The sequence below is a fragment of the Ranitomeya imitator genome, chromosome 1 (assembly GCF_032444005.1).
Source record: "Ranitomeya imitator isolate aRanImi1 chromosome 1, aRanImi1.pri, whole genome shotgun sequence".
Lineage (NCBI taxonomy): Eukaryota > Metazoa > Chordata > Amphibia > Anura > Dendrobatidae > Ranitomeya > Ranitomeya imitator.
In genome coordinates this window covers 698,580,306-698,602,449 of record NC_091282.1, presented here as the reverse complement: position 1 = coordinate 698,602,449, position 22,144 = coordinate 698,580,306, and the positions used below count along the sequence as shown (strand labels likewise).

At 42.7% G+C, this 22,144-nt stretch overlaps 1 protein-coding gene across 4 annotated transcripts in view; it reads left to right on the top strand.

Moving 5' to 3' along the window:
• RGS6 (regulator of G protein signaling 6) overlaps positions 1–22,144 on the top strand; it is a 696,740-nt gene that overhangs the window by 640,418 nt on the left and 34,178 nt on the right. For 2 of the 4 annotated variants that reach the window (XM_069731326.1, XM_069731334.1), the window contains one exon: positions 21,780–21,833. The exons of the other annotated variants lie outside the window; for them this stretch is intronic. In XM_069731326.1, coding sequence (XP_069587427.1) covers positions 21,780–21,833 — 54 coding nt within the window. The remainder of the gene's footprint in view (positions 1–21,779; positions 21,834–22,144) is intronic. 4 annotated transcript variants of the gene reach the window in all.

Here is a 22,144-nt window from a genome sequence, read left to right as displayed (position 1 = left end):
AGTCCCTGATTCCTGTTCAGTCAGGACAGTTATGACCCTTGCAGTCAATAATTGACTGTTCCAATGATTGCCCCCCACAATTACATATCCATATCGACCAAGTAGGAAGTACAGAACGTGGCTGTGTTATATGCTACGTGGCTGTGCTATATGCTGCGTGGGCTGTGCTATATGCTATGTGGGCTGTGTTATATACTACGTGGCCTGTGCTATATACTACATGGCCTGTGCTATATGCTACGTGGCCTGTGCTATATGCTATGTGGGCTGTGTTATATGCTACGTGGGCTGTGTTATATGCTACTTGGCTGAGGTATATTTCTCTGCTGTAGCTGTGCATCATGAATCGTGGTATGTGTTAAAGAGGGGGGCCCACTGAGACTCTTTCGGCCGGGGCCCTCAAAAGCCTGGAGCCGGTCCTGGCTTCATTGATTGGTCACGCCTGGCCGCGAACAAGCAGCGACAGGCGCAGTCCGGCCGCTAATTGGCAAGGAATTTTAACCACGCTTCGCTAATTGGTCGCGCCCGGCCGACCGAATCCTGTGTATAAATTGCATTATTCTGAAAACTTCATAAATAAACTGCATACAGATTCTAGAATACCCGATGCGTTAGAATCGGGCCACCATCTAGTTTATTTATAATTAGCTCTTGAGGCAGATTCTCAGGGAGATCTATGTCCAGCCCATAGATCTTAACAGCTCATTTGCATATTAAGGAAAATTTGGATTTTACTGGAATAAGAAATCAGATTGCAGATATCAATGTATCATTTTATTCAACTTTCCATGACCTGCATGCCTATATACTGTAGATGGCTTAGCAGGGTTGATCCTATTGACAGATTCCATTTAATCGATTTAAAGACTTTATCAAACTTTTTTTTAACAAAAGAATTAGTAGTTTTCAACATTTTGCATGTTGCTTGTCTAGATTAAAAAAACTTACACTTTGCAATGTGACCCAATTTACTTGCATTATCCTGTGATGTTGTGGTGGCATACAGCAATCTTTGACTACGTGAGCTGTTTCGTGGCCAAATCTCCTGTGAATCCCCAGCCTAAGAATGTAGCTCCATTATGCTGCCTTTTCAACATATATATATATATATATATATATATATATATATATATATATATATATATATATATTTTCTAACGGTGTACGGACACAAATTTCTGCAGTATTTTATCATACTTTTTTGTAAAATAATTTTTCTATTTGACCCATTTATTAAGATATATTTTATAGACTGTTTTGCTGATCTTTACATGATACTATTATTTTATCCATTAAATAATTTTTGATGAAATAACAAATAGCATGTTTTAATACAAACAAAATGTAAAAGCAGTTTTGATTTTTAGTTTATATGTGAACATTGACTCTTTTACTAAAGCTTTTGTTTAATTAAATAGATTGTCACTAGATCCCTCATGGCATGCAGCGCCTCTTCTATATGTAGTAATAACAGTAAGGTAGCAGATGCAACTATATGTCTTAGTTTAACAGCACAATACCATTTATTTCTTATTTTTTGTTTGGGGGGGGGAGTGTTCTTTAACAGGGTTGTAAATAGCAAAGAGATACAATTGTCATATTAAGATACATAGGACTATCAGCTGTTTACCAAAAACAAAATGCTGGAATGGATTTGAGTCACATGGATCATGGTGCCCTAACTACAGGCAGAATAAATCAGAGACCGAAAATATCATAGAAGTATTACTCAATAACAATAAGAAATCAAACAAATGTACTGTATATAAGCAATCAATATTTTATTGAGGTACACAACTATGCAATGAACATTACAAATTTAAAGTAATAATTAAAATGAAAAAGCAACGAATGCAAGGGGAGGCCAATGAGATATGCAAAATATTGAAGAGAAGACAATACAAGGTATAACCACCGGATGGCTGAATACTAGAGTTGAGCGACCTTGACCTTTTTAGAGTCGAGCCGGGTTTCGCGAAACCCGACTATCTCAAAAGTCGGGTCGAGTGAAATCGGCCGATTATGACGTAAAGTCGGGATCGACCGAAACACGAAACCCAATGCAAGTCAATGGGGCAGCATAGTCGGCAGTGAGTGGGGGCCAGGAAAACACCTAGAGTGCCCATTTTAATGTCAAAACCATCCATTCTTCTTAATGAAGCTTGTCAAGCGTAATTTACCTTATAATAATTGGAAGGCATTTGAAATTGGGGGTCATTTGGCTAAAGTTGTGGTGGGTAGGGCTGGTTCAAGTAATTAGTGGGCCCAGGAAATCTGGACCACGTCACGGCAGTGGAGCAGGGAGAGGTAAGTATTTCAACTTTGCAAGTGCTGTGAACCTGAGCAAGCAGGGGGGCCCACTCGTTGGCATTGGCACTGGCACAGGGCCCCTCAAAGTACAGCGGTGTGTTTGCACGGCGGGGGCGCCTCCCACCGGCAGCAACACTTTTGCGTACCATGAGAGGCCCTGTGCCAGTGACGTCGCCAACTAGTATTCCTCCCCCCACCTGATGAAGGAACCTGCACTTTCATCTGCACCTTCCTGTTTGTCCCCGTGTAAGGTGGTATGGTATGCGGGAAGGGGGACCTGACTTTCAGCAGGGTCACAATCTTGCAGTGTAGCGTGCACGGGAAATGTTGCGTTATGGGTCAATGTACCAGCAGACTCATCTATCACTGGCTGGGCAATGGGCAGGATGAGGAGGAAACACAGATATAGGCCCAAAGAATAAAGTGGGCTAAATGCAGTTCAAAATTGGTAACACAGGACTAATCAGGGGGCATTGCAGTGGAGGACAACTGGAATGAGAGGCTGACACAGAGAGTAGGCCCAAATCAGTAAGTAGTCGAAATGCAGTTCAAAATTGGCAACAGTAGTAAACAGGCGGCACAGCTTTGTTGTTCAGTGGAGGAGAACAGCAAGGAGTGGCAGACACCGATAGTAGTCCCCAACCCAACTAGTAGGCCAAATGCAGTCTAACATTAACAACTACTTAACGAGCGCCTGAAAACGGAATTTCAGGACAGGAAACCAGGAGAACAGCAAGGAGCGGCAGACACCGATAGTAGGCCCCAAACCAACTAGTACGCCAAATGCAGTTGTTCCGTTTAACCACAATTTAATGAGAGCCTGAAGATAGAAGTTCAGGAAAGGCAACCTGGAGAACACCTTGGAGTGGAACACACCATCTCTCTACAGTGGAACACACCATCTCTCTACACCCCATACCCAATTTGTAGGCCTAATGCAGCGTAGTTTCCAACAACTACTAAACGAGAGCCGGAAGATCGAAGCAATGGAGAGGAAACCTGGGGAACACCTTGGAGTGTAACACACCATCTCTCTACACCCCATACCCAATTTGTAGGCCTAATGCAGCGTAGTTTCCAACAACTACTAAACGAGAGCCGGAAGATCGAAGCTCAGGAAAGGCAACCTGGAGAACACCTTGGAGTGGAACACACCATCTCTCTACACCCCATACCCAATTTGTAGGCCCAATGCAGCGTAGTTTCCAACAACTACTAAACGAGAGCCGGAAGATCGAAGCAATGGAGAGGAAACCTGGGGAACACCTTGGAGTGTAACACACCATCTCTCTACACCCCATACCCAATTTGTAGGCCTAATGCAGCGTAGTTTCCAACAACTACTAAACGAGAGCCGGAAGATCGAAGCAATGGAGAGGAAACCTGGGGAACACCTTGGAGTGGAACACACCATCTCTCTACAGTGGAACACACCATCTCTCTACACCCCATACCCAATTTGTAGGCCTAATGCAGCGTAGTTTCCAACAACTACTAAACGAGAGCCGGAAGATCGAAGCTCAGGAAAGGCAACCTGGGGAACACCTTGGAGTGGAACACACCATCTCTCTACACCCCATACCCAATTTGTAGGCCCAATGCAGCGTAGTTTCCAACAACTACTAAACGAGAGCCGGAAGATCGAAGCTCAGGAAAGGCAACCTGGGGAACACCTTGGAGTGTAACAAACCCTCTCTCTACACCACGGAAGGGCTGATTCTTAGGAAGGAAGGCTGTCGGAAAGAAGCAGGGCGCGTCCGAGGGTGATTATATTCTTATTAGGTATATACTCACCCTCGGACGCGCCCTGCTTCTTTATTTGTAATGAATGTTTATTTGCAATGTGGTTTTGACTTACTCTATTTTTTTGGTAAATAATGATTTTATTATTTTCATTGTTTTGCATCTTCTTGGCAATAATATAAAGAAGACGCGACAGGACAACACTCGGTGGATGCCATATCTGTGTTTAAAATTGAAAAAACCTTTCAGTTAACTACTTGCAGGAGAAAGTTATTGTAGCTGGTGGCCATTTTTAGTACTGTACCAGATTTTTGTTGTATGTGTTTGTTTTTAATGTTAAAATGTCTGCATTTGATATCTCTCCAGTATTTTCTTTTTTATAAGCAAAATACTTATTTTTATATTTTCTGATGTTGGTTCCAGGGGTACACGGGCAGCAGTGGTGTGGTCAGTGGAGGCCTAGTGGAAGGAGTGACCGCAGACAGGCATCGAAGGCCTAAAATAATAACACATGGCTGTAGGCAATTTTAAATTGGTTCCAGGGGTACACGGGCAGCAGTGGTGTGGTCAGTGGAGGCCTAGTGGAAGGAGTGACCGCAGACAGGCATCGAAGGCCTAAAATAATAACACATGGCTGTAGGCAATTTTAAATTGGTTCCAGGGGTACACGGGCAGCAGTGGTGTGGTCAGTGGAGGCCTAGTGGAAGGAGTGACCGCAGACAGGCATCGAAGGCCTAAAATAATAACACATGGCTGTAGGCAATTTTAAATTGGTTCCAGGGGTACACGGGCAGCAGTGGTGTGGTCAGTGGAGGCCTAGTGGAAGGAGTGACCGCAGACAGGCATCGAAGGCCTAAAATAATAACACATGGCTGTAGGCAATTTTAAATTGGTTACAGGGGTACACGGGCAGCAGTGGTGTGGTCAGTGGAGGCCTAGTGGAAGGAGTGACCGCAGACAGGCATCGAAGGCCTAAAATAATAACACATGGCTGTAGGCAATTTTAAATTGGTTACAGGGGTACACGGGCAGCAGTGGTGTGGTCAGTGGAGGCCTAGTGGAAGGAGTGACCGCAGACAGGCATCGAAGGCCTAAAATAATAACACATGGCTGTAGGCAATTTTAAATTGGTTACAGGGGTACACGGGCAGCAGTGGTGTGGTCAGTGGAGGCCTAGTGGAAGGAGTGACCGCAGACAGGCATCGAAGGCCTAAAATAATAACACATGGCTGTAGGCAATTTTAAATTGGTTCCAGGGGTACACGGGCAGCAGTGGTGTGGTCAGTGGAGGCCTAGTGGAAGGAGTGACCGCAGACAGGCATCGAAGGCCTAAAATAATAACACATGGCTGTAGGCAATTTTAAATTGGTTACAGGGGTACACGGGCAGCAGTGGTGTGGTCAGTGGAGGCCTAGTGGAAGGAGTGACCGCAGACAGGCATCGAAGGCCTAAAATAATAACACATGGCTGTAGGCAATTTTAAATTGGTTCCAGGGGTACACGGGCAGCAGTGGTGTGGTCAGTGGAGGCCTAGTGAAAGGAGTCACCGCAGACAGGCATCGAAGGCCTAAAATAATAACACATGGCTGTAGGCAATTTTAAATTGGTTCCAGGGGTACACGGGCAGCAGTGGTGTGGTCAGTGGAGGCCTAGTGGAAGGAGTGACCGCAGACAGGCATCGAAGGCCTAAAATAATAACACATGGCTGTAGGCAATTTTAAATTGGTTCCAGGGGTACACGGGCAGCAGTGGTGTGGTCAGTGGAGGCCTAGTGGAAGGAGTGACCGCAGACAGGCATCGAAGGCCTAAAATAATAACACATGGCTGTAGGCAATTTTAAATTGGTTCCAGGGGTACACGGGCAGCAGTGGTGTGGTCAGTGGAGGCCTAGTGGAAGGAGTGACCGCAGACAGGCATCGAAGGCCTAAAATAATAACACATGGCTGTAGGCAATTTTAAATTGGTTCCAGGGGTACACGGGCAGCAGTGGTGTGGTCAGTGGAGGCCTAGTGGAAGGAGTGACCGCAGACAGGCATCGAAGGCCTAAAATAATAACACATGGCTGTAGGCAATTTTAAATTGGTTACAGGGGTACACGGGCAGCAGTGGTGTGGTCAGTGGAGGCCTAGTGGAAGGAGTGACCGCAGACAGGCATCGAAGGCCTAAAATAATAACACATGGCTGTAGGCAATTTTAAATTGGTTACAGGGGTACACGGGCAGCAGTGGTGTGGTCAGTGGAGGCCTAGTGGAAGGAGTGACCGCAGACAGGCATCGAAGGCCTAAAATAATAACACATGGCTGTAGGCAATTTTAAATTGGTTACAGGGGTACACGGGCAGCAGTGGTGTGGTCAGTGGAGGCCTAGTGGAAGGAGTGACCGCAGACAGGCATCGAAGGCCTAAAATAATAACACATGGCTGTAGGCAATTTTAAATTGGTTCCAGGGGTACACGGGCAGCAGTGGTGTGGTCAGTGGAGGCCTAGTGGAAGGAGTCACCGCAGACAGGCATCGAAGGCCTAAAATAATAACACATGGCTGTAGGCAATTTTAAATTGGTTCCAGGGGTACACGGGCAGCAATGGTGTGGTCAGTGGAGGCCTAGTGGAAGGAGTGACCGCAGACAGGCATCGAAGGCCTAAAATAATAACACATGGCTGTAGGCAATTTTAAATTGGTTACAGGGGTACACGGGCAGCAGTGGTGTGGTCAGTGGAGGCCTAGTGGAAGGAGTGACCACAGACAGGCATCGAAGGCCTAACATAACAAAAATGTCAATACAATGGTATTGTCAGTGGCAGGCATTGAAGGATGTCAGCGCATAGACTAAACATTGGTGGAGCTGTGAGATAATTTTGCAAGTGGTAGAGCACTGTTTGAGCTGGGGTGGGGGGAAACTGTCTTGTGGCCGGCGGTACAGGCCCAGGGCCCCTCATATTACAACGGTGTGTCTGACGTTGGGTGCGCACCACCACCGCCAGAGACACTTTATTGTACTAGGAGGGACCCAGTGGCAGTGCCGTCGACCAAAAGCGGGCTCACCCACCTCTTCAGACAAACTGCACTCTCACGGGTGCTGTCGCCAAGTGTCGATACCACGGCCCCGTGTGGGGAGTTTGGCCATTTAGTGAGGTGTAAACATGTCGTATGCTGGACAATCAGGTGCAGAAAATTACGAGATTGGAAAAGGCATTCAGAATAGTCCACAGGCAAGACCTTTTCATAGGAAAGCTAGGTGTCAGCCGGGCAAGGTGGGGCAAAAGATTTCGAAATCCAGTTGTGGTTCATTTTAATGAAGGTTAGATCATCTACATTTTGGGTAGCCAGACAAGTCCTTTTTTCTGTTAGTATTGAACCTGCAGCACTGAATACTCTTTCTGATAGGACACTAGCTGCCGGGCAAGCAAGCTCCTGCAATGCATATTCTGCCAATTCTGGCCAGATGTCTAATTTTGATGCCCAGTAATCAAATGGGAATGACGGTTGAGGGAGAACATCGATAAGGGATGAAAAATAGTTTGTAACCATACTGGACAAATGTTGTCTCCTGTCACTTTGAATTGATGCTGCAGTACCTGTCCTGTCTGCGGTCATAGCAAAATCACTCCACAACCTGGTCAGAAAACCCCTCTGGCCAATGCCACTTCTGATTTCTGCCCCTCTAACTCCTCTGGTCTGCTGGCCCCTGCATGTTGTGTGAGAACGATCACGGGCGCTGTGTGCAGGGAATGCCAGAAGCAAACGGTCAACAAGAGTTGATTGTTTGGTTGCTAATATTAGTTCCAAGTTCTCATGTGGCATTATATTTTGCAATTTGCCTTTATAGCGAGGATCAAGGAGGCAGGCCAACCAGTAATCGTCATCATTCATCATTTTAGTTATGCGTGTGTCCCTTTTGAGGATACGTAAGGCATAATCCGCCATGTGGGCCAAAGTTCCAGTTCTCAAATCTGCGGTTGTGCTTGGTTGAGGGGCAGTTTCAGGCAAATCCACGTCACTTGTGTCCCTCAAAAAACCAGAACCCGGCCTTGCCGCGCCACCAATTTCCAGTGGCCCCGGAAAAGCTTCCTCATTAAAAATATAATCATCCCCATCATCCTCCTCGTCCTCCTCCTCCTCTTCGCCCGCTACCTCGTCCTGTACACTGCCCTGGCCAGACAATGGCTGACTGTCATCAAGGCTTTCCTCTTCCTCAGCTGCAGACGCCTGATCCTTTATGTGCGTCAAACTTTGCATCAGCAGACGCATTAGGGGGATGCTCATGCTTATTATGGCGTTGTCTGCACTAACCAGCCGTGTGCATTCCTCAAAACACTGAAGGACTTGACACATGTCTTGAATCTTCGACCACTGCACACCTGACAACTCCATGTCTGCCATCCTACTGCCTGCCCGTGTATGTGTATCCTCCCACAAAAACATAACAGCCCGCCTCTGTTCACACAGTCTCTGAAGCATGTGCAGTGTTGAGTTCCACGTTGTTGCAACGTCTATGATTAGGCGATGCTGGGGAAGGTTCAAAGAACGCTGATAGGTCTGCATACGGCTGGAGGGTACGGGCGAACGGCGGATATGTGAGCAAAGTCCACGCACTTTGAGGAGCAGGTCGGATAACCCCGGATAACTTTTCAGGAAGCACTGCACCACCAGGTTTAAGGTGTGAGCCAGGCAAGGAATGTGTTTCAGTTGGGAAAGGGAGATGGCAGCCATGAAATTCCTTCCGTTATCACTCACTACCTTGCCTGCCTCAAGATCTACAGTGCCCAGCCACGACTGCGTTTCTTTCTGCAAGAACTCGGACAGAACTTCCGCGGTGTGTCTGTTGTCGCCCAAACACTTCATAGCCAATACAGCCTGCTGACGTTTGCCAGTAGCTGCCCCATAATGGGAGACCTGGTGTGCAACAGTGGCAGCTGCGGATGGAGTGGTTGTGCGACTGCGGTCTGTGGACGAGCTCTCGCTTCTGCAGGAGGACGAAGAAGAGGAGGAGGGGGTGCGAACGGCTACAGCCAATTGTTTCCTAGACCGTGGGCTAGGCAGAACTGTCCCAAACTTGCTGTCCCCTGTGGACCCTGCATCCACCACATTTACCCAGTGTGCCGTGATGGACACGTAACGTCCCTGGCCATGCCTACTGGTCCATGCATCTGTTGTCAGGTGCACCTTTGTGCTCACAGATTGCCTGAGTGCATGGACGATGCGCTCTTTAACATGCTGGTGGAGGGCTGGGATGGCTTTTCTGGAAAAAAAGTGTTGACTGGGTAGCTCGTAGCGTGGTACAGCGTAGTCCATCAGGGCTTTGAAAGCTTCGCTTTCAACTAACCGGTAGGGCATCATCTCTAACGAGATTAGTCTAGCTATGTGGGCGTTCAAACCCTGTGTACGCGGATGCGAGGCTAAGTACTTCCTTTTTCTAACCATAGTCTCATGTAGGGTGAGCTGGACTGGAGAGCTGGAGATCGTGGAACTAGCGGGGGTGCCGGTGGACATGGCAGACTGAGAGACGGTGGGAGATGGTATTGTTGCCGCCGGTGCCCTAGATGCAGTGTTTCCTACTACGAAACTGGTGATTCCCTGACCCTGACTGCTTTGGCCTGGCAAAGAAACCTGCACAGATACTGCAGGTGGTGCGGAAAATGGTGGCCCTACACTGCCGGAAGGGATGTTGCGTTGCTGACTAGCTTCATTGGCCGAGGGTGCTACAACCTTAAGGGACGTTTGGTAGTTAGTCCAGGCTTGCAAATGCATGGTGGTTAAATGTCTATGCATGCAACTTGTATTGAGACTTTTCAGATTCTGTCCTCTGCTTAAGGTAGTTGAACATTTTTGACAGATGACTTTGCGCTGATCAATTGGATGTTGTTTAAAAAAATGCCAGACTGCACTCTTTCTAGCATCGGATACCTTTTCAGGCATTGCAGACTGAGCTTTAACCGGATGGCCACGCTGTCCTCCAACAGGTTTTGGCTTTGCCACGCGTTTTGGGCAAGATACGGGCCCGGCAGATGGAACCTGTTGCGATGTTGATGCCTGCTGTGGCCCCTCCTCCTCCGCTTCAGAACTGCTGCCGCCTGCACCCTGTTCCCCCAATGGCTGCCAATCGGGGTCAAGAACTGGGTCATCTATTACCTCTTCTTGTAGCTCGTGTGCAACTTCGTCTGTGTCACCGTGTCGGTCGGTGGTATAGCGTTCATGATGGGGCAACATAGTCTCATCAGGGTCTGATTCTTGATCAGCACCCTGCGAGGGCAATGTTGTGGTCTGAGTCAAAGGACCAGCATAGTAGTCTGGCTGTGGCTGTGCATCAGTGCACTCCATGTCAGATTCAACTTGTAATGGGCATGGACTGTTAACTGCTTCACTTTCTAAGCCAGGGACGGTATGTGTAAAGAGCTCCATGGAGTAACCCGTTGTGTCGCCTGCTGCATTCTTTTCTGTTGTTGTTTTTGCTGAAGAGGACAAGGAAGCGACTTGTCCCTGACCGTGAACATCCACTAACGACGCGCTGCTTTGACATTTACCAGTTTCACGAGAGGAGGCAAAAGAGCTAGAGGCTGAGTCAGCAAGATAAGCCAAAACTTGCTCTTGCTGCTCCGGCTTTAAAAGCGGTTTTCCTACTCCCAGAAAAGGGAGCGTTCGAGGCCTTGTGTAGCCAGACGACGAACCTGGCTCCACAGCTCCAGACTTAGGTGCAATATATTTTTTCCCACGACCAGCTGATGCTCCACCACTACCACTACCCTCATTACCAGCTGACAATGAACGCCCCCGGCCACGACCTCTTCCACCATACTTCCTCATTGTTTTAAAAACGTAAACAAACTAACGGTATTTGTTGCTGTCACACAAATTACACGGTGAGCTATAACTTCAGTATGATTTAGCTACCCCTTTACAGGTGAGTGAGACCACAACGAAAATCAGGCACAATGTTACACACTCTGTTGTTGGTGGCAACAAATGAGAGAGATGCCACACACGCAGGACTGTCACTGAAGCACAAATGTAAATATTAATCTCCCACTGATTTGATTTTTTTTTTTTTTAAGGGAGACTTTAGGAAAAAAAAATAATAGAATAAAATGATTTTTTCAGGAAGAATTTAGAAACCAAATAAAATAAAATGATTTTTTCAGGGAGAATTTAGAAAACAAATAAAACAAAAAAAGGCTTTCTATGGCCCACTGAGTGAGAGATGACACACACAGGAGTCAGGAGTGGAACACAAGCCCAGAGGCCAATATTTATCTCCCACTGATTGATGTAGTGATTTTTTCAGGTAGATTTTGGAACCCAAATCAAGCTAAAAAAAATAATAGGCTTTCTATGGCCCACAATTGGAGAGAGAGAGAGAGATGGCACACCCAGGAGTCAAGACTGGCACACAAGCAGAAAGGGCAATATTAATCTCCCACTGATTTGTTTTTTTTTTGTTTTTTTCAGGGAGACTTTAGGAAAAAAAAAAAATAGAATAAAATGATTTTTTCAGGAAGAATTTAGAAACCAAATAAAATAAAATGATTTTTTCAGGGAGAATTTAGAAAACAAATAAAACAAAAAAAGGCTTTCTATGGCCCACTGAGTGAGAGATGACGCACACAGGAGTCAGGAGTGGCACACAAGCCCAGAGGCCAATATTTATCTCCCACTGATTGATGTGATTTTTTCAGGTAGATTTTGGAACCCAAATCAAGCTAAAAAAATAATAGGCTTTCTATGGCCCACAATTGGAGAGAGAGAGAGAGATGGCACACCCAGGAGTCAAGACTGGCACACAAGCAGAAAGGGCAATATTAATCTCCCACTGATTTGTTTTTTTTTTGTTTTTTTTTCAGGGAGACTTTAGGAAAAAAAAAATAGAATAAAATGATTTTTTCAGGAAGAATTTAGAAACCAAATAAAATAAAATGATTTTTTCAGGGAGAATTTAGAAAACAAATAAAACAAAAAAAGGCTTTCTATGGCCCACTGAGTGAGAGATGACGCACACAGGAGTCAGGAGTGGCACACAAGCCCAGAGGCCAATATTTATCTCCCACTTTTTTTTTTTTGTTCCAGGGAAAATTTATAAACCCAATAAAAAAAATAATAAATAGGCTTTCTATGGCCCACTATCTGAGAGACAGAGAGAGATGGCACGCTTAGGACTGGCACACAAGCCCAAAGGCCAATATTAATCTCCCTTTTTTTTTAAGGGAGAATTTATAAAACCAAAAAAAAAAAAATAAATAGGCATTCTATGGCCCACTATTTGTGAGAGAGATGGCACGCTCAGGACTGGCACACAAGCCCAGAGACCAATATTAATCTCCCACTTTTTTTTTTTTTTTCCAGGGAAAATTTATAAACCCAATAAAAAAAAAAAAAAATAAATAGGCTTTCTATGGCCCACTATCTGAGAGAGAGAGATGGCACGCTTAGGACTGGCACACAAGCCCAAAGGCCAATATTAATCTCCCACTGATTGATTTATTGATTTTTTCAGGTAGAATTTAGAACCCAAATAAAGCAAAAAAAAAAAAAAAAAGGGCTTTCTATGGCTCACTGAGTGAGTGATGATGCACACAGGAGTCAGGAGTGGCACACAAGCCCTGAGGCCAATATTTTTCTCCCACTGATTGATGTAGTGATTTTTTCAGGTAGATTTTAGAACCAAAATCAAGCAAAAAAATAAATAGGCTTTCTATGGCCCACTGAGTGAGTGATGATGCACACAGGAGTCAAGAGTGGCACACAAGCCCTGAGGCCAATATTTTTCTCCCACTGATTGATGTAGTGATTTTTTCAGGTAGATTTTATAACCCAAATCAAGCAAAAAAATAAATAGGCTTTCTATGGCCCACTGAGTGAGAGATGACACAGACAGGGATGGCACTCTAGCAGAAATGTCAATCTTAATCTCTCACAAAAAAAAAAAAAAAAACAGGGAGTGTCCTTCAATTACTATCTCCCTGCAGTAATCTCAGCCAGGTATGGCAGGCAGCAATAAGGAGTGGACTGATGCACAAATTAAATAAAAAGTGTGTACAAACCAAAAAGATAGCTGTGCAGAAAGGAAGGAACAAGAGGATTTGTGCTTTGAAAAAAGCAGTTGGTTTGCACAGCGGCGTACACACAGCAATGCAGCTATCAGGGAGCCTTCTAGGGCAGCCCAATGAGCTACAGCGCTGAGGGGGAAAAAAAAAAAAATGTAGCTTCCACTGTCCCTGCACACCGAAGGTGGTGTTGGGCAGTGGAAATCGCTACAGCACAAGCGGTTTGGTGGTTAATGGACCCTGCCTAACGCTATCCCTGCTTCTGACGAAGCGGCAGCAACCTCTCCCTAAGCTCAGATCAGCAGCAGTAACATGGCGGTCGGCGGGAACTCCCCTTTATAGCCCCTGTGACGCCGCAGACAGCAAGCCAATCACTGCAATGCCCTTCTCTAAGATGGTGGGGACCAGGACCTATGTCATCACGCTGCCCACACTCTGCGTTTACCTTCATTGGCTGAGAAATGGCGCTTTTCGCGTCATTGAAACGCGACTTTGGCGCGAAAGTCGCGTACCGCATGGCCGACCCCGCACAGGGGTCGGATCGGGTTTCATGAAACCCGACTTTGCCAAAAGTCGGCGACTTTTGAAAATGAACGACCCGTTTCGCTCAACCCTACTGAATACTACCAAGAAATGATGATAACATGTATGTGTATATACACACAAATAGTGCAATATAATACACAAAACTAAATCAATAGTAAAGAAATAAATATTTATCATTTTGGACATACCCAAAAATAAAAATAGAATGTGTCAGCACATCGACTTTCACCTCAGACCCTTCAACCCAACTTCATCTGGGGATCTCTATAATGCGTCTTTATCTTTATACTGTTGTTATAATTTTGTGTATTACATTACACTATTTGTGTGCACTAGATTTCACCAAATCTATGTAGATCTAACTTTAGAACTGCATTGTAATTAATTTTGTGCATCTACATATGTTCATTTACGTACCTATTATCATCATTCCTTAGTAGTATTCTTCCATCAAGAAAGTTTGTTCTCCATGAACCAAGATAACTCGATTACCACAACTTTAGAATTGCTGAAGTCCAGAAAACCCATTGGTCAAGGCAGGTAAATATCAAGATTAGCCAAAAAAATGGTAACTTTGGAAAATATGAAAATTTTATTATAAATCCCATAAAAATTAATCATAACAGAGGAAAACAAACGTTGATGCCTTTCCAAACGCCTTTCGAAACGCATCAACATTTATTTTCCTTCATGATGAATTTTTAATGGATTTATAATCAAATTTTCATATTTTACAAAAGTTAGCTTATCTTGAAAGTATTCTTCTATCTGGTGGCTATCACTTGTATTGTCTTACTTATTTTGCGTCTCTGATCAGCCTCCCCTTGCTTTCATTGCTTCTTGATTTTTATTATTTACTTTTTATTTTAATTATATAGTTATTTACTTCAATAACATTTATTTTTTACATACATTTGCTTAATTTCTGATTATTGTGGAGTAACACTTAAATAATATTTTAGGCTTGTTATGTGTTCTCTCATTTATATTGGAATTACTTTTTGAATCATAGGTTTCTCTCACTCTCTTCCTTAATGAAAGACCAGCTCTCATTAAATACTTGATTGATTTACCCTCAAATGCTGCAGCACTACAGAAAAAAAACAGTTGAAAATGGGATCAGCGACAAGGTGATTACAGTGGGGGAAATAATTATTTGATCCCTTGCTGATTTTGTAAGTTTGCCCACTGACAAAGACATGAACAGTCTATAATTTTAAGGTTAGGTTAATTTTGACATTGAGAGATAGAATATCAAAAATAAAATCCAGAAAATGACATTGTATAAATTATATATAAATGTATTTGCATTTTATAGTGAGAAATAAGTATTTGATCCCTATGGCAAACAAGACTTAATACTTGGTGGCAAAACCCTTGTTGGCAAGCACAGCAGTCAGACATTTTTTGTAGTTGAAGATGAGGTTTGTGCACATCCCAGGAGGAATTTTGGTTCACTCCTCTTTGCAGATCATCTCTAAATCATTAAGATTTTGAGGATGTCGCTTGGCAACTCGGAGCTTCAACTCCCTCCATAAGTTTTTTATGGGATTAAGGTCTGGCTAGGACACTCCATGACCTTAATGTGCTTCTCTTTTAGCCACTCCTTTGTTGCCTTGGCTGTATGGTTTGGGTCATTGTCTTACTGGAAGACCCAGTCACCACCCATTTTTAATGTCCTGGCGGAGGGAAGGAGGTTGTCACTGTGGATTTTGTGGTACATGGCTCCATCCATTCTCCCATTGTTGTGGTGAAGTAGTCCTGTGCCCATAGCCAAGAAGCACAACTAAAACATAATGTTTCCTCCTCCATGCTTCACAGTGGGGACTGTGTTGTTTGGGTCGTAGGCAGCATTTCTCTGCCTCCAAACACAACGTGTTGAGTTAATTCCAAAGACCTCAATTTTTGTCTCATCTGACCACAGCACTTTCTCCCAATCACTCACTCTCCATGGGTTCATTGGCAAACTCCAGACGGGCCTGCACAAGTGCCTTCTTGAACAGGGGGACCTTGCAGGCACTGCAGGATATTAAACCATTACGGTGTAATGTGTTACCAATGGTTTTCTTGGTGACTGTGGTCCCAGCTGCCTTGAGATCTTTAACAAGTTCCCCCCGTGTAGTTTTAGGCTGATCTCTCGCCTTCCTCATGATCAGGGATACCTCAAGCGGTGAGATTTTGCATGATGCCTCAGATCGATGTCGATTGACAGTCATGTTGTATTTCTTCCATTTTCTTACTGTTGCACCAACAGTTGTCTTTTTCGTTCTCACCCAGCGTCTTATGTATGGTTTTGTAGCCCATTCCAGCTTTATGCAGGTCTATGATCTTGTCCCTGACATTCTTAGAAAGCTCTTTGGTCTTGCCCATGTTATAGAGGTTAGAGTCTGTGGACAGGAGTCTTTTATAAAGGTGACTATGTAAGACAGCTGTCTTTAATGCAGGTAACGAGTTGATTAGGAGCATCTAACTGGTCTGTAGGAGCCAGAGCTCTGGTTGGTGGGGGATCAAATTCTTATTTCTCAATGCAAAATGCAAATACATTTATATAATTTATTCAATGTGATTTTCTGGATTTTATTTTTGATATTCTATCTCTCAATGTTAAAATGAACCTACCCTTAAAATTATAGACTGTTCATGTCTTTGCCAGTGGGCAAACTTATAAAATCAGCAAGGGATCAAATACTTATTTCCCCCACTGTATGTCCTCCTGCCATCTTCTCCCCATCAGTTCACCTAGATTGACAGGCTTCTCCCTATATACATGTATGGAGAGACTTTCATTCTAGCTGAGTGGATGGGGACAAGTCGATGAGTTCTTATCTTTTGGCCTAGTCAACCCATTTATTGCCACGATTTAAACTAAGTTTTTCTCTGAAATGTTACAGCACTCGAGAGTACAACGTCATTGTTTGTAACGAGAGAGACAGTCTTTGATTCCTGGTGTCTGTTATTCGGACAGCATGAGTCATGGGACAGGATCCCTTTAAGAAAAGCGATTTTTCAACTTTAGACCTCAACATTAAATTAAGACAGGAATGTGTAGATCAGTGGTCCCAAAACTCTCTCAACTTGAGAGAGACACATTCTGAGACATAGTTGCAAGTGACATCCGGAGACCCTGAGTTGTGACATCCAGCCCTCCACTTTGCCCCCCACAGTACTGACACCCAGAGCCTCCCATGTCTTGTGTGATGAAAGCCAAAGCTTCCCTGAGAAAGCAGACTAAGACCATGTTACTTACTCCCATATAGGCAGCTTTCTTATAGGCATAGTCCCTACTCGATAATAGACAATATTCTTATGTCTAGAGTTTGCTACCTTAACCCCATTTGGAAATTCTTGCATCAAGCACTCCCAATGCACTATCGGGTCAAGCTTTAAGCAACCTTCCTACTGGCAGTATAATCCTATCTCCTGCTTAAAATATTGCGGTATTACCTCCACGCCCAGTACATGTGCATCCTGATCTACTCTTCTGTACAGAACTACTCACAAAAGTCACCATATTGAGACTTGCTCTTCATAGCGGTTTGCTATACCTGATACTAATGCACAAAGCTCTCAGTCCAAAAGGGATGTTACCCAGCACCAAAAGAAAGTAGTTAAAACTTGGCCTTTAATCATATACAGTAGCATAAACAATTGGTAGAATGTGCACATATTAAAAAAAACATTGCTTATGCGTTTTGAGTAGTAAAACCCATAAAGGGGTGTCCACTAATAGGACAACCCCTTCTTGATCAAAATGTTTGGCCCCCATGAAATAATAAAGCCTGTACTCAACTGAGGGGCTCTCGTGGGGTTGTTGTGACATGTGACGCTGGTGCGCAATCAGCACTGGCGTCATTGTTCCTGCCTTTGGACAAATAGAACATGAAGAGGAAGTCAGGGCTGCAACTGATTTCGGACTTCCTCTTCATGTTCAATTCAACATGAGGTGGAGACAGTGATGCCAGATCTGATTGGACGTCAGCGTCACATGCCACAACAACAGAGCGGTAATCCCGGGGAGAGCGAGGGCCGAAAGCAATGGAATGGCGCCAGCACAGTAGTGAGTATAAGCTTTATTATTTTGGGGGGGCCAAGCAAGGGGTATGACAAGAAGTTATCCAAGTTATTTAACTTCTTTAACTATACAGTTAATCACCTATGATTAAGGGTTTTTCCACCAGAAAAGCGTAAGAATTTGTTTTTGTTTTTTTTTAATATCTGCACGTTCTGACATTTTTTTAATCCTATATATTAAAATGCTACGTTTTCACTACCTTCCTTTGGTACTGGAGAACATTTCCTTTTGGACCATTGAGAGCTTTTTGACCTGGAAACCAGAAAAGTGCACCACACCCAGACCACAGAGTATCTATCCTGGAAGTATCCTGGAATACCTGACTCTAATACAGGAGTGGTTAGCTGAATTTAGACTTTTTTCTATTTTTTGGAGTAGCTCACAAAGCTGTCAGACAGCCGTGATCAAGACATCATTGGCTTACGAGCCACAGGTTGGGGATCTCTGTTATCTAGAGTTCATTCTCACAATAACTGCCTAAATCCAAATGACTCATAAGAACATATAGATGTCATAAAAGGGTCCTCATACTCCGACTTAAGAACCAAACTTTATTCCGAAGTTCAGTTTGTGTACCAGAACTGTACCCGAACTTGATCTAGAACCCAAACCTCATTGAAAACAATGGGGACCCAAACTTTTCACCTGGAAAATTCTATCGCCTCTTCCCTCTCCTCTCCCCTTCACTCTCCTCTCCCCTTCCCTCACGTCTTCCCTCTCCTCTTCCCTTCCCTCTCCTCTTCCCTACCTTCTCCTCTTCTCTTCCCTCCACTCTCCTATTCCCTCCACTCTCCTCTTCCCTCCATTCTCCTCTCCCTCCACTCTTCTCTTCCCTTCACTCTCCTCTCGTCCCTCCATTCTCATCTCCCTCCACTCTCCTCTTCCCTTCACTCTCAACTCTCCTCTTCCCTCCACTCTCCTCTTCCCTTCACTCTCCTTTTCCCTTCATTCTCCTCTTCCCCTGGAACTCTGAACGTTGCAATGGGCTTCCGGGAGAAGTCTGTGTTCGGCATTTAGCATCGGACATTAACTGTCCAGTACGAACCCCGAACTTTTAACTTCAGGTTCGCTCGTCTCTGACAACCTATAGTGTCTATAATGCCTCAGCTATGTGACTATTTCAGACCTGTGCCTATGCTGATGCAACAGGAAAGATATATATCTTGGTACCATGTTAGATGTGCAAAGCATTTATAGTCACATACCTTGCCTTCCTTTGGTAAATGTATACAATATAATTTTTGGAGAGTTTCCTGTTTCATTCAAGACTACTATTGTAATGGCATGTCGAATTACAGATGATAAAAAGGATGAGTATTGTGCTCTTCAAGATGATATTGAAATGTAGCACTTTACTGGTGACTTCACAGTATATTTTGGAAAAATGCCTCTGTAATTTTCATGCAATTTTATTTATTTATGTATTTTTAGCCAAAGTCAAGTGAATTCAAAACAAATGGGAAATTTAAAGGACTTTAGATTCTCCTTCTTGTTGGATCCACTCCTGTTTTATGCTCAAAATTTGCATTAAAAATGCAGTGGTTATTTTCAAATATCAATATTTGTAAAACTACTCTATGAATTAGTTTTTATACTTTGTACAGTGTGAGTGACTGCCTTATAAGTATCATATTCCTTATATTCTAACCTTGTTCTACAGCCACACATTACTGCATCAATCTTACTGCTTTCTGCAATGTCAGCACATATAAACTCTGCTGGTCTATGTGCATGTATGTCGGCTGCTTGGATGTCTTGTATTAATTGTATTAGCCTCCATTCATGATGTTTGTTAATCTTGTGGCTGCCTTCCTGTGGTCCTTTCTGACTCATACATAGTGATAGTGTGTGCAGTTTGCTCATTCTAATAGACGTGGTCTGGCATATTTTATAAGGAAGATCTTTTGTTATTGAAATATTACTGAAATTAAAACCTATAAATTCCCTTTTGTAGGCAAAAACACAGGTAGTATTGAGTTAAACTAAACCGAACTCCTAAATCCTTTATTTCCTAGACAAAACGTTGCATAAATAAATAGCAAAAATAAAAAAAGAATAACAAAATAGATTTACAAATTTATCTTATTATTATCATTATTAGTTGATGGTGTTTACATTGAAAAAAAAAATAATGTGTAATAAATCATGCAATACTTAGAGTTTAATATACAATAGTTTTAAAAGTTCTAAATAATTACATTTTAGTTATTGGTTCATAAAATCAAAGTATTAATAAGGGTAAGATAGAATTAGAGTTTGTTAGTATAGATATATGTATGGATCTGCTTTTATACTATGGAGTTTGTGCTGCAGGCTGCACTTTAAAGAGAACCTTTCACCAATTTTTTTTATGTTGAACTGGACACAAAATGTAAAACATTTTTTATATTTTTCAGTTTTAGTTAAAGGAGTTTTCCCATCTCCAAAATCCTATCAATCCTATCCCAATATGTAGTAAGTGTCATAAAGTATTAGCAAATACTTCCAGTTAGAAATATAGTATAGTTCTTCTCATTTGCTATGTTGCTTACCCCTTGTTTCCCCATCAACAACTATCTGTGACTATATGAGTAGTCGTTACCACTCATACCTAAGCTTCTGAAATGCCCTGGATATAGGGTAAGTGACATAGCGAATCAGAAGAGCTATACTACATTTCTAATTGAAGTTATTTGCTGACATTATTATTATTATTACAACTACTACATATTAGGATAGGATTTTGGAGATGGGAACACCCTTCTAAGTAAAAATGGGTGTATCTGATAACACCCACTTGGACTTAACTAAAGTTAACAAATTATTTGCCAATACTTTGATTGCTACTCTGTCCGCAATGGAGAAGTGAAATTGAAAAACGACAAGAATAGTTTTATTCTACTTTGCAGCTACTAATTATATCTTTTGTCGAGTTCAACATAAAAAATGTGGTGAAAAGTCCGCATTAATCCTTGAACCTCGATATGGTACTTTCTCAAACCACTATATTTACCTGTAAAATCAGTAGATCTAAGATAACATATTACTGTCCCGTCATCAAGATATTATTGTTAAATTAAGCATTTCCACGTATAACACTAAATGATGGCAATGGCCAATGTACAGACCTGTACATTGTTTAGTGACTGCTGCCCCGTACTGCACCATTTCTTCTGTTCAGTTTGAGCAATTTTGTTAAATAGCATTGATTAAATATCTCTCATAGATTTGTTTGTACAGCTCCTTTGCATGTATTCATAGTAAGAAACAACAAACAAGCAAACAATGTGTAGTCTGATCTTCTGTCTGTCCTACTTTATTCCATAACTTACATTTGGAAGATTGGCAAGAATGTAGACAATACCTCACATTTACCATTTGTAAATATTCAGGAGATATAACCAAGGAATGACACAGAGAACACTAATGAAAAAAGATGCCCCAGAATTCTTAATATATGGGCAATGCTAAAACAGACACTAAAGGGGTGGTCTTCACCGGTCTTCCTGATGCAAGCGGGCGTTCGTGTGATTACATGTATGCGCTTTGTATACTTGCTGACTAGATGTGTTTGGCTTCTCTCCATAGAAGTGAATTGAGAAGAGCTAGATGAGTCTAGTTGGCAAAGGGCCACAATTTGGTAGTCTGTAGTCACATAGAATTACTTCAATTTTTTTGTCACAAGCCAGGACAACCCCTTTAAATATCATATGCATTTAAATTAATTAGGTTTGCATAAAATTAGTTACTTTAAAAACTTTTGCAAACAAATATTTGCATCAGCTAAAATTGTGGTATTTATCTGATTTTATAACCCAGGTACCGTATTTAAATTAAAAATAACAAACCTAAATCGAACGACAGACAAGATAATTGTGTATTTCCCAAAAAAGTTTTATAAAAAAAATCAAATGAAACCACATTATCTCATTGCTTCGCAAACAACTCTTAACGCTTCTATTGTTCAAATTTTATTTTTCTTTCTTTTTTTTTTTTTTTGCTTTTCTGACATTTGCTAGCCTCACTGCTAAAGGTTGAAGGATTTTTTTTTCCCTGTATTTTTTCTTTCCCAAATCCCTTTTTTGTTTTTTAAGACTGAGAATGAGAAAGGTCGTAGAACCTCCCTAGAAAAGTTCACTCGCAGTGTGGTAAGTTCTGGTGCAGTGATCACTTTTCCTTTTTATTTTTGCACATTTTAAAGCTGTGAATTATTATAAAGTGAATTTATATTGTTGCCTGCAGGTTTGTGATGTTAAATGTTATGTAATTTCACATATATTGCTTATGTGTTGGAATGCTGTATGGTGCTAAGTTTGCTTACATAGGCCTGCATCTTTATGTAACTAAGCAACCTTCAAAAATATAACATGCCTAGGCTAGGCAGCTTTCAAGAAACATTTGTAGCTGTGGGTAACCCAGATGGATGTATAGCGCTAGTGGCAATGGCACATTACCTGTG